At 38.9% G+C, this 12,528-nt stretch overlaps 1 protein-coding gene across 1 annotated transcript in view; it reads right to left on the bottom strand.

The window, feature by feature from the left end:
- Positions 1-12,528, bottom strand: part of INTS10 (integrator complex subunit 10) — a 131,808-nt gene that overhangs the window by 19,129 nt on the left and 100,151 nt on the right. The window contains exons 2-7 of the mRNA XM_006897002.1: positions 11,064-11,145; positions 10,272-10,412; positions 9,527-9,701; positions 8,440-8,609; positions 7,524-7,657; positions 401-554 (exon numbers count right to left, since the gene is read on the bottom strand). Of these exons, the coding sequence (XP_006897064.1) occupies positions 401-554; positions 7,524-7,657; positions 8,440-8,609; positions 9,527-9,701; positions 10,272-10,412; positions 11,064-11,145 (856 nt within the window). The remainder of the gene's footprint in view (positions 1-400; positions 555-7,523; positions 7,658-8,439; positions 8,610-9,526; positions 9,702-10,271; positions 10,413-11,063; positions 11,146-12,528) is intronic.

The raw sequence follows: 12,528 nt of genomic DNA, 5'->3' as shown, positions 1-12,528 counted from the left end.
AAAAAAAAAAAGAATCCTCTGATGCATATATCTCTCAGTTGGCTATGCTATTTTATTTCCCCGTGCGTCATTGATGTCTATAGTGACTATTTCCACTTTTTTATTATGAATAATCATGTGCAATTTTGGCATGGGGAAAAAAAAGAACAACAACAGTATTGTTTGGTTGCTCTCATGGCCTAGTCCATAGGAAGTTATGCCACAAACCCACTGGCAGGCAGTGCCTCCATGGTGGGTCAAATCCACTAGTGGCTTTGCCAGAGAACAAAGGGCAATCTCCTCCCATTCACTGGTTCTGACCTGATGGCCATGAGTTAACTATTATTCTTGATATTTTAAGAATAATTATTTTGTGTATTTTTAAAAAAAAGAAAAAGTGGCAATACAAGCACATTCTTACCTTTGTCAAGGAATTCTAAAGAATAGAGCAATTCCCAGCTCTCTCTGGCCAATTTAAAACTTTCTAGAACTTCAACTGAGTTAGCAAGCTCTGCTTTATTCAACACAATATGACGATTCCTTCCCTTTGCAGAACAGTCTTCGTCATCTGAACTCTGCTTAAAGAACAGGGAAAATATAATTCATTCAAAGTCATAAATACAGTCATACACTGGAAAATTATTGCTACTGATTTTGAGCCTTAATAAGAAAGGCTATTATCATGAGTATAACAATCTTTTTAAAAACTTAGCTTTGACAATATAAATTTTAGTCTTTTTATTCACACACATTCTATTTGAAGAATTTAATTGTGCTAAAATACATAAACACTCTGCTGTTTTAAATATTATTAAGTGTACAACTATACAATTCAGTGATATTACATCCCCAGTATTGTATATTCTCATGTATTAAATTTTCATTTTAAAAATTAAGTTTATTTTGTTTCTGACAATGAATCCCAAGCTTATAGTGACTTAAGGGCAAAGTCAGGCAGTTAAAAATATCTATTAATTTTAAAACATTAATTTTAATATCCATTTTCTAAAAAGCTATAAATTAGATTTTTATACTGATACAGCTTAAGTAGTAAGCTAATTAAGTAGTATTTTTTCCCCTATTAGTAGTAGTATTTTTAATTTGCTTCAAATAATGATATATCATGCATTGTTACTGTTGTGAGGTTTTGACATAGTGGCATAAAATTAAAGCTTGAGTTCCCTAATAATGTCAGAGAAAAGACTAGTTTGTCGTTTAATCAGTTCATTTCAGTTCTCTTCAATGGCAACCCTTCTTTTAAATTGTTTCTCAGAACTAAAGATGTTCATTCAGGAATTAAACCTGTCTGTGCCTTACCTATTATGGATGGAGCACTGGTGACACTGTACCTTATATACTGCTTCTAACTAAAAGGCTGGCAGTTTGGATCCAGCAGTTACTTCAAAGGAGAAAAAGTGGGCAGCCTCCTTCCATAAAAATTTATAGCCCCTGAAACCCAAGGGAGGGCCCAGTGGATTGGGTTTGGTTCTTTCTCCCTCTTTATCTATTAATGTCCCATGTATTTTATAATAAAAAGTTTTACTTTCCTCTTCATCTCAAGTACAATATAAATGAAGGACAGAGGAAAACTAAAGGGGAAAAAAAAGAGGACTACAGGTAAAAGTAACTTACACCCCCCAAAAAAGGGTTTGTCTTTTGCTCACTTTCGTATCACTCCTCTTCAACGGCAACTTTTCTTTTCAGTTGTCTCTCTATAAGTTGTCGTTTTGTGGCCTCGAGTCAGAACTGACTCACAGAGGACCCTCCCATGGGTTTGCAGAGGCACGAGAGGAGACTGCCCATCTTTCTCTCTCAAATGCATACAGACATTCTCCAAGAAAATTAAGGCAAACAGCAATAGCTAATTTTATTTTGTGGAGAATTTGACTCTTTCGTCACACTTAAGTAATTTTATTAATTTAATGACATAACTGAATTCTACTTAAAGATTTTTAATCCTCAAAATTAATTTAAAACTAAGTATTTAAGTTCAAAGGTCCACTTTCCAAGCTAATTTTAGAAAATAGGCAGTTTTTATTATCCACTTCTTTTCTTTCTCCCTAACTTTAGCTTCTAGAACTTGGAACAACTGCTCGTTCTTGATCCCTGGGGTCTCAACCTGCTTAGCTTCCATATTCCTATCCTCTCCCAACAACAGCACATATCCAAATCCCCTTCTTAATCCAAACCAGTCGACCTAAAAGGTATTATAGATTTTATGGTTCTTTAGGGTTTTGCTCTGTGCCAAATACTGACACTCTAATGTGACAGACTAACGTTAAGTAATGAGTACATTAGCACTGCAGCTTTTGGAAACCAATACTATCTTGAAATGAGATACAGGGTTTATAGGAAAATCCCCGGAAGTGATGGGAATAGTATGGAACTCCAAGTACTTCTAAAAATGAGTTGTTGTTAGGTGCCATCAGGTCCTAGACCACTCATAGCAACCCTATGAATGAAAGACCTGAGCACTGTTCATAAGAGTTTCTGTAAGCAAGCCATTTCAGAAGTGGACGCCACTCCTGCTTCCAAGCTTGTTTTAATCAGGGAGCTCCACCAATCACTGTCCACCATAGGCAACCATTATCACATTTGACACATCAGTGTCAGAGTGTTTAGCATCACAGCAACCACGAATTACCTCTGTACAGCAATGCACAGGCCAATGCCAACACCACCTAGCAGGAATGGCATCCACTTCCAAAATAGCTTGCCTCTGGAACTCTTATGAACAGAGCTCAGATCTTTCACTCATAGGGTTGTTATGAGTGGTTTCGACTCAGACTCATGGGCACCTAACAACAACAGTGGTAACAAAGTGGAGTAAAGCAAAGACATAATAACAAAAAACTAGATGGAGGTTAGAGGAGAACAACAGGACCTACCAGATGAATACATATGACAGGTAAAAATCAGAAGGAAGACTACACAAACCAGAAACGTTAAACAACTATACATTCAACAACACAGTTTAAAACAGGGCAAGGTGTATGCCAGGGAAGTGTCCTATCTCCATACATTTTAATATATATGTGGAACAGATCATCTGGGAGGCCGGGCTCTAGGAGAAGTGACTCAACAACAACCTGCGTTATGCAGATGACACACCTTGCTTGCTGAAACTGAGTAGGGCCTGAGGCATTTGCTGCAGAAGGTCAATGAATCCAGCCTTCAATATGGATTGAAGTTCAACATCAAGAAAACAAAGATTCTCACCGCTGGACTGATTGGCAGCATTATGATAGATAAAGCTGTTAACAGCTTTAGTTTGCTTGGCTCCATAATCAACCCTCTTGGTACCAGCTGCCAGGAAATCAAAAGATGAATTGCACTGGGAAGTCTGCTGTCAGGGACCTCTCCAGAGTGCTGAAGAGCAATGATGTCAGTCTGGAGACAGACTAAGGTGTGCCTGACTTAGACCATAGTCTTTGCAATTACTTGCTATGCATCAGAAAGCTGGACAATGACTAGGGATGATAGAAGAACTGATGCCTTTGAGCTGTGGTGCTGGAGAAGAGTACTGAATATACCATGGACTGCAAAGAGAACAAATGGGTTCGTCCTGGAGAAGGTGAAACCAGGCTGCTGTTTGGAAGCAAGGATTTGGAAGCTCCGACTGACATACTTTGGGCAAGTTGCAAGGAGTAACCAGTCCTTGGAAAGGAACATCATGCTTGGGAGGATGGAGTGGCAGTGTAAGAGAGAAGACCCTTGATGAGATGAGTTGACTCAGTGAGTGGGGTAATGGGGGTAGGTGTGTCAGAGACAAGGTTGGCTTAGAATAGAGCGAGGTTCAGAGCTGTTGTACACTGGTTTGCTATGAGTCGCAAGCAACCTGATGACACTTAACAAGAGATCATTAATCAGTGCTCAAACCTGAGAGGTGAATCTATTAATTTAATAAATGTTCACTGAATATCCGCTATGGGCTACGGTCAGGCACTGTTTGGATGCCTGGGAAACAGTGTTGGACAAGACAAACAAGGTCTTTGGCCCCACAGAGCCTGTACTCTATTGAAGACGACATAGACAACAGATTTAAAAAAAAAAATAATCAAGAAACAAAACAAGAAAAAAAGAGGTAACAATGAAGGCCGTGCAGAGAATTAAAGTATCAAGAGGAGAAAATCAGGTGACTTCTTTAAATGAAGGTACAGGAGGGAAGACTCAGAGAGAGATGTATTTGGTGTGCTATCTCAAATGACAAGACCCAGCCTGGCAGAGATTATGAAGGAAAAACACTCAACTCATCAAACATAATTCAGACAAGTGCCAAAGCCTTAAGGTAGGAAAGGGCTTGTTGTTGTGTATCATGGAGTTGGGTCCCACTGACAGTGACCTTCCAGCAGGTTTTCAAATGCAGTAAATTGCATGGGAAGATACTGCCCATCCTTCTCCTCCAGAGCAGCTGGTGGATTTGAACTGAGTGTCTTTGGGATTGTCTTCTTACTACTAGGCTACCAGAGGCCGCTTAGAGGAGTATGAAGAAAATGTGTCTACAGCATTGAGGGCCTGATGATGAAATGCTGTGGAAGGTAAAGGGAAGAGCTTGTTTGGATTTTCATCTATATGTGATGGGAGGCTGTTTGAGGTTGTAAAGCAGAGGAGAGATTTATGCTTTAAAAAGACTGCTTTGCTTGTAATGTTGAGGAGAAATGATAAGGAGTGAAAGTAAAACTAGGGGTTAACAAGATGACTGACTAAGAAAGAGATTATGTGGCCTGAACTGAAAAGGGAGTGGTAGAGAGGGGAAGGAACAGATGGACTGGGGATGTTTTCTATATACTGGCTTATTTGGGAATAGAGGAGTCCAGATGGTGCAATGGTTAAGTGCAAGGCTGCTAAGTGAAAAGTCACTGGTTGAAAACTAATGATTGCTCTTCAGGAGAATCAATGCAGTATAATCTACTTCTGTAAAGATTACAGCCTTGAAATGCTATGAGGCAGTTCTGCTCTGTCCTAGAGGACAGCTATGATTCAGAAATGACCTATTTGGTAATACTTATATGGGAATATAGAAACACATCACTAGTTTAGGTTAAAATTAGCAAAATACTACCTGTTACTTGCACAAGAGGAAGAGGTGACTGAGGTCTGAATTTGGATACTCCATGCATCATCAGAAACCAGAGGGAGAGCTAGAGAGAATTAACCCCACCTGGGAACGTCAGGAGGGCAGGAAAGATCAGACAGAGCTAACCAGCAGGACGCCGGTTAGCACAGAGTTCTTAACCTGGAGCTCATGGCTGGGTTTCTGAGTCTCTATCAGTATCTGAATTTATCTGTAAAAGTGTCTATTTTCCTGTTAAGAAACATAGTTAAGTCTTCCAAGTGAGCTAATAATTTTATAAATATTAGTAACTGCTGTGCTTCACAGATCTAATCCATTATTACATTATCTTGTTATATACCATTGAGTTGCCTGTGACTATTAGCAACCCTATGTACAACAGCTCTGAAGTCTGCCCTGTCCTGAGCCAGTCTCACTGACTCCAACACACCTATCTTTATTGCCCCAGTTACTATAATCAATCCATCTCATCCTGGGTCTTCCTCTCCTACGCTGTCCCTCCACCCTTCTGAGCATGATGTCCTTCTCCAAGGATTGATCCCTCCTCGCCACATGAACAAAGTGTGTGAGATGGAACTTTAGAATCCTAGCCTCCAAGAAGAAACCTGGTTTCACTCTCTCCAAGACAGAACTATTAATTCTCTTGGCAGTCCATGGTATGTTCAAGACTTCTCCAGCACTAGAACTCAAAGGCATTAATTCTTCTTCTGTCATCTTTAGTCATTGTCCAACTCTTTGATGCATAGCAAATAACTGCGAAGACTACAGCTTGTATCAGACTCAATTTGGTCTCTAGACAGACACCATTGCTTCTCAGTACTCTGGAGAGGTCCTTGACAGATTTTCCCAGTGCAGCAGTCTTTTAGATTGCTGGTGCCAAGTGTGTTAATTATGGAGCCAAGCAAGTTGAAATTGTTAACAACCTCAATCTCTTCTCCATCCTTCATGGTCCTGGCAACTGGCCCAGTGGTGAGAATCTCTGTCTTTTTGATGTTAAACTTCAATCCGTATTGAGGGTTGCAGTCCTTGACCCTCTGCAGCAAGAGCTTCAGGACCTCCTATAGTACAGGGACCTCCTATAGTACATGAACATCAATTTAATCTGATTAAGGCACATTTCTCATTATGCCCAGAGTCAGGTAAAATGACTAGAGGAGGCAGGAGAAATGAGACTCAAGGGAAGGGAAGCAGATAGACAAAATTCGGATGAGTTTCCCATGAGTATTTCAACTGCAGTAGAGGTAAGCATAGCCTGGAGGCCAAACCTAGCCCTGTTTTTAAATGAAGCTTTACTGGAACATAGCCATAGCATTTTTGTCTTTTCTGGGGCTGTTTTAACACTGCTTACAGGGTTGACTACTTGCAAGAGATGGTAGTTAGCAAAGCCTATAAATAACATCTGATATTATAAACCAGACCATCTACACTTTTTTTATGTTACACTTGGGGCCTCCACTAAAGATTCTACCAAAAGAAACAGTGCCTCTATTAAAAAGCTGAATCTCACTGTCCAGCACAGGCTGCTGTCTGGCCACCTTCCAGATAGACTGCTACAATGTGATCATTCTTCACTCTATGATCTGTTGCATCCCTGTGTAAACTGCTGCTTCTTGACAAATTCGAATTCCCAATTGGAACGGACAAAATTGTTTACATTCTTCAAAGCTACTTTAAAATACTAGCTCCTCTTCATAAAACCTTTCTTGCATTTTCCGGTGGGTTTTAATTACTTCCCACTCTGGACACTCTGGGACGTTTCATTCTGAGGTCAGTATCTACCAGTGCTCAGGTTAGTTGTCCAATGGAGGAGAAATCTTTTGCTTGTGCTTTAAAAAATATAACTGATGCTAGTCAAAACAGACTAAATAATACATGTCGGGGTTTCCTGATCTTAGCACTACTGATCTCTTGATATTCTGTGCTGTTGAGTCGTCTACAGCTCATAGTGACTCTATGAACAGCAGCTCTGAGCCTTGCCCTATCCTGAGCCAACTTCCTCACCTCCAACACTCCTGATCCTACTGCTATAGTCACTGTGTCAACCCATCTCATTGAGGTTCTTTCTCTGTGTGCTGACCTTCCATCTTACCAGGCATCAGAGTCATCATTCAACAACAACCTAGACCTAGCTGTAGACAGCCAGGCAGCCTTTGGGAGGCCAGCTAATTCTCTGTCATAGGAGGTTCTTCTGTGCACTGTAGGCTTTTAGCAGCATCCTCAGCTTCTACTGACAAGATGCTAACAACACTTCCCCATCAAGCTTTTACAATCAAAAACATCTTCAGAATAGCAACTGTCTTACAGGAGGCAAACTGCCTCCAGCTGAGAACCTCTGAGATAGAGCGTAATTACATTTTAGAATTACAAACTGAAGCGTTAACATTTTAGCTCTAAACTCCCATTTAACAAAGCTGTATCTCTAGCAACCATAAACATAAAATTCTTGCATAATCATTTCTGAAAGGATTACCATGGTTTTCTCTCTTCCCTCAGCTAGTTTCCTCTTTTTATGTATGTGTTTATTACGATCGACTTCTACATCGCCATATACATTCCAAACATCCTCAAGAAGAACCAATGGAATCTGGCTTGGAGCATTAGGACCTAGGGATGAGGAGGCGGAAGCAAATGTTAACTCAACTGTCACCTGGAAATAAAAGTTAATAAAGAGCTATTCTGTTTGACAGCAACTAGATAAACAAACAAGTATATGTATATCATTTTACAAAAGATTGGATATACATCAAGCTGTTGTTAAAGTTTCTCAGTGGTGAAATACGAGTGCTATTTTTGTATTTGCACTTGTTATTAAACATCTACAAATATTTTACTATGATTATGAACCACAGAATTATAAAAAAGACAGACGACAAAATTATAATAAATTATGCTTACAAATTCCAAACAAAATGAAAAAATATGAACAGTTAAAAAACATTTTACAAAAATGTGAATTGTATTATACTAAAAGGGCTGTGGGTGATTTCATTCTATTATTTTAAGTTTTCAAACTTTCCACAACATAAAGAATTTAACTTTGGGGGTTGAAGGCTCTATCAAGTGCCTCTGCTTAACATGCTTGAAACTTCACTGTTCAGCACGGGGGTTGAAGAACTTCTGAAACCTATCTCAATGCATTGCTGTTTGCTGCTTTTTCAAAACAGACATTTAGTACTTGTATATACTTTCACAGTTCCATTACATCCTTTGATATAGGAATTTGTAATGAAAATGGACTTATAAAAAACAACTATCAAGTAAAACCAAAACAAAACGTTCTGCAGTTAGTTGGGTCCAAGATCAATGGTAACATTTAAAGTCTCAGCATCACCTTTACTGAGAGTACCTTCAAAATTTGGAGGCAACACTAAAATTCTTAAACTAACCTTGGAAGAGAGATGGTTGTATGCTGTTGACATACTGAAAGGCATTCTTAAAGAAGACCAACATAGTGGAATAAATCACTTGGTTTTTATATTTTGCATGTGCTTCATTTTCAAAGTTGTTCACGTATCTGCAAAGATCCTTCATTCTATGTAATATATCACCATAGCTTCTGAAAAAAAGAGAAAACTTAATTACTCTGGGCTTATCAGAAAAAAAAATCACTGATAGAACCACTATTAATAGAACTATTATTTTTACCAAGTACATCTAAATTCCTAAGAACCCACACTGCCACCAAGTGGATTCAGACTAGACTGACCCACCTTTGGGTTTCTGAGGTGTAAATCTTTGCAAGAGACTGTCTCTTTCCTTAAGGAGCCACTGGTCTGACCCTTTCAGTTAGCAGACACGCACAACACATAGGACCCTATCAGGGCTCCTGTAATGTCACTCTAGACATTATATTTCTTAATTTTTGCACTCATGGAGACTCAATGCGTTGTAGAATAAACTGTGCTCCTTAGGAGTCTGTGGATGTGACCTTCTAGGATTTCTTCCAAGGAATTTCTGAATGAATTAATCACTCATGACACTCAGGGACTCCTACAGTCTGCATATGAAGAACAAACTTCCCCTTCTGAATTACAGCTTTGATCAGAGCAAGAAATCATGGCACAAATATGTTAGATAACTTCTCTTTTCTCTGAATGGCCAGTCTCAAAATTCATCATCTTAAGAGTTTAAACTTTAGACGGAAATCTTTTAATAAAGTTGTTGTTGTTGTTGTTGTTAAGTGCTGTCGAGTCACAGGTGACTCATAGCGACCCTATGAAGGAGAAAACCACTTTAATGTCCTTTGTGCATATACCAAGTACAAGAGAATTTGTCCAAAGTATACCTAGATGCTATATACTTTTTTAAAAATAAAATTATTTTATACTGATTTACTTACAAGGTTCACACACATTGTTTCTCACACCAGATCTTACGTACTTTTAAAAGAAATATTTTTATTTCTTATAAGCATTCTGAGATTGTTCAATCTAAAGGTTTGTTAAGTGAACTGAGAAATAAACAATTTTTTACCGTCTTCCTTTATTATCCATTTGCCATTCACATCTCATTCCAACAACATTCAAAATCTTAAACAACCTCTCCCAGGGGTCTGCAATTTGGGATGATTTTTCAGTCAGTCCTTCTATCACATATTTCTGAGAGCTACGTTTGCTAGGTGACATTAAATCAGATGTATCTTGGGTTCCTGTTATAAGAAAAAAAAATAGCTGACAATTAATTAGTATCTATTAATTATGTGGCACTTAACAGAAAGGTCAAAGTCCGAGTCTTCATTCCAATGGCCTAGTTCCTAGAGGCTGGGCCTCTTGGTGGTTTGAATCCACCAGCGGCATCTAGGGAGAAAGATGGGCAATTTCCACCAGTGTGATTACAGCCTCAGAAATCCAAGAGAGGGTCAGTTACAAGTTTGTTCAGACTCGATGGCAATGAGTTACTTTATTCAAAAGTTAAGAGCACAGAATACCAACAAGAGGTATGTTCTGTTCAGAGATGCACAACTAGCCAGTGGTGTAAGAAATGGATTTTGAGCTGTTGTACACATATAAAGTTCAGCAAAGTTTTCAATTAAGCAGTTGAACTGGTTCTAAAAAACTTTATTCTCTTTACTGCAGTATTATTTTCTAGGTACCATAGTTTGGAAACACCATCAAACTGGTAGGCATTCAGAAGAGGATAAGTAGAATGATGAGGAATTTCTAAGTTTGCAATTTTACTAATGTTTGTCTAAATAAAACTTCAGAGTAGTCACACTTACCTTGATGTTGATTTTCTATCTGAGCAGACCGAGTGACATAATTGATATAAAACTCAGCTGCTTTGTTCAAGTACTTATATAATAAATTGGCAGGCAATCGAACATCATGGTTATTAATTATTAGAGGAAGGACATCACAAACTGTTAAAGGGGAAAATAAGAATAAAAAAAGGTAAGACTGTGGAAGTATAGTCAACGTCATGAAATATTATGTGAATGAATGGTTAACTGGAATAGCAATCTGCTCTGTAAACTTTAATTCAAACAGTAATGAAAAAAAGAATAGCTTATCTGTTTGACTTAGGGTTCTGGCAAAATAATGTAGTATTTAATATACCTATTAAAGAGATTTTATCGCATTTCTAAAAATTGCTGGGGAGAAGGACACTAGATAGTCAAGGAGCAAACACAGAAGTAAATTCTACATTATTGACAAGGGCAGTAGGTTCAGATATTTACTATACTTCACACATAAAAACAAGGCTATATAATTTTTTTCAGAAGTATCAAGTATTACATAGTACAATTTTTTTTTAATTTTTTTATTATTTTTGTGTGCGTGTACCGTCAAATCAGATCTGACTGGTACAGGAGGAGAGTGCCCCTCCTTCCCCGGCAGAGCATCTGGTGGTACATAGTACAAATTTAAAAGTTGCTTAAAAGGCTTTTTCCAATGGGAATTCTGGTGGTTAAGAAGCTGCACTGCAATCCCTAAAATGCTTTTTCTGGATAGAAATCATATTTAATAATGTGAAGAATTATTTTTCTTTCTGTAAATACAATTTTACTTACCAAATAATTTCCTAAAACAGTTAACAGGAGATTCTTGTTCTTCAATAGTTTCTGCTTCTAATAATGCTTCCCCCAGACCAACCTGTTTCAAAATGAAATTAAAACTCTCAGCATACATGAAGGAACAAGATAATTTCTAGTGTTTTAACTCATTCATCTATGGTTTGTTTGTTTTGGTTTTTTTTTTTATAGGAGTCCTAGGAAATGAATACAGGAAGGTGTGGAGAAGGTTAACCAGGATCATAAACCAGAAAAAGTGGTAAGAGAAAAAACAGTCAACAGAGTTGGAATTAATAAGAACTAATAATGATCTGGGGTCTCACCACTAGACCAATTGGCAGCATCAGGATGGATGGTGAAGAGACTGAGACTGTTCACAGCTTCAGTCGGCTTGGCTCCAAAATCAACACTCTTGGCACCAGCAGCCAGGAAATTAAAAGACGTATGCAATGAGAAAGTCTGCTGTTAGGGACCTCTCTAAAGTACTGAAGAGCAATTTTGTCTCTCTGGAGACTAAAGTGTGTCTGATACAGGCCACGGTCTTTGCAATCACTTGTTATGCATCAGAGAGTTGAACAATGACTAGGGAGGATAGGAGAGGACTTGATGGCTTTGAGCTGTGGTGCTGGAGAAGAGTGTTGAGGGTACCATGGACTGCTAGGAAAACAAACAGATTCATCCTAGAGAGGGTTAAGCCAGGCTGCACCTTGGAGGCAAGGATTCTGGGGTTTCATCTGACATACTTTGGACATGTTGTAAGGAGGGACCAGTCCATGGAAAGGGAAATCATGCTTGGGAGGGTGGAGGGACAGTGCAGGAGCGGAAGGCCCTCTATGAGGTGGACTGATTCAGTGACTGGGGTAATTGGGATGGGTGTATCAGAGATAATGTGATTGGCACAGGAGAGATCAGAGTTTAGGGCTGTTGTACATAGGGTCACTATGAATTGCAAGTGACTTGACGGCACATAACAACAGCAACAACAATAATGATCTGGGGGTGGGGTGGGGAATCATGCTGGGAAACGCATAGAGTCAGAGAAAAAGAAGGGGATCCTCAACAAGAGAGACTGACCCAGTGACTATAACTATGGGCTGGAGGATGTCAAAGATCGTGAAGATGGTGCAGGAAAAAGTCTAAATCTGTAGTTGACAGTGTCACTGGGAGTCGTACTCAATGACACCTAACAACAGTGTTCTAAATCACGACTCTACCACCTATTGGCTATAGGAAATTACGGAACACATTTCAGAGTCAGATTCTACTTCCTCAAGTATAAAGTAGGACATTACTGAACTTACAGGGTCTGGAAAGGATCACTTAATAATGACCTGGAAGAGAACTCTCTAATTATTACACACATAGGGCTGTTGTTGTTATGTGCTGTCGAGTCATTTGCGACTCATAGCGACCCTATGTACAACAGCCCTAAACCCTGCTCTATCCTGTGCCAATCTCATTGCCT

This window comes from Elephantulus edwardii, unplaced genomic scaffold (assembly GCF_000299155.1).
Source record: "Elephantulus edwardii isolate Elephantulus edwardi_28Jun2011 unplaced genomic scaffold, EleEdw1.0 scaffold00195, whole genome shotgun sequence".
In the NCBI taxonomy this organism is placed as follows: Eukaryota; Metazoa; Chordata; class Mammalia; order Macroscelidea; family Macroscelididae; genus Elephantulus; species Elephantulus edwardii.
The sequence above is the reverse complement of the archived record's forward strand: the minus strand, read 5'-3'. Positions and strand labels throughout refer to the sequence as shown.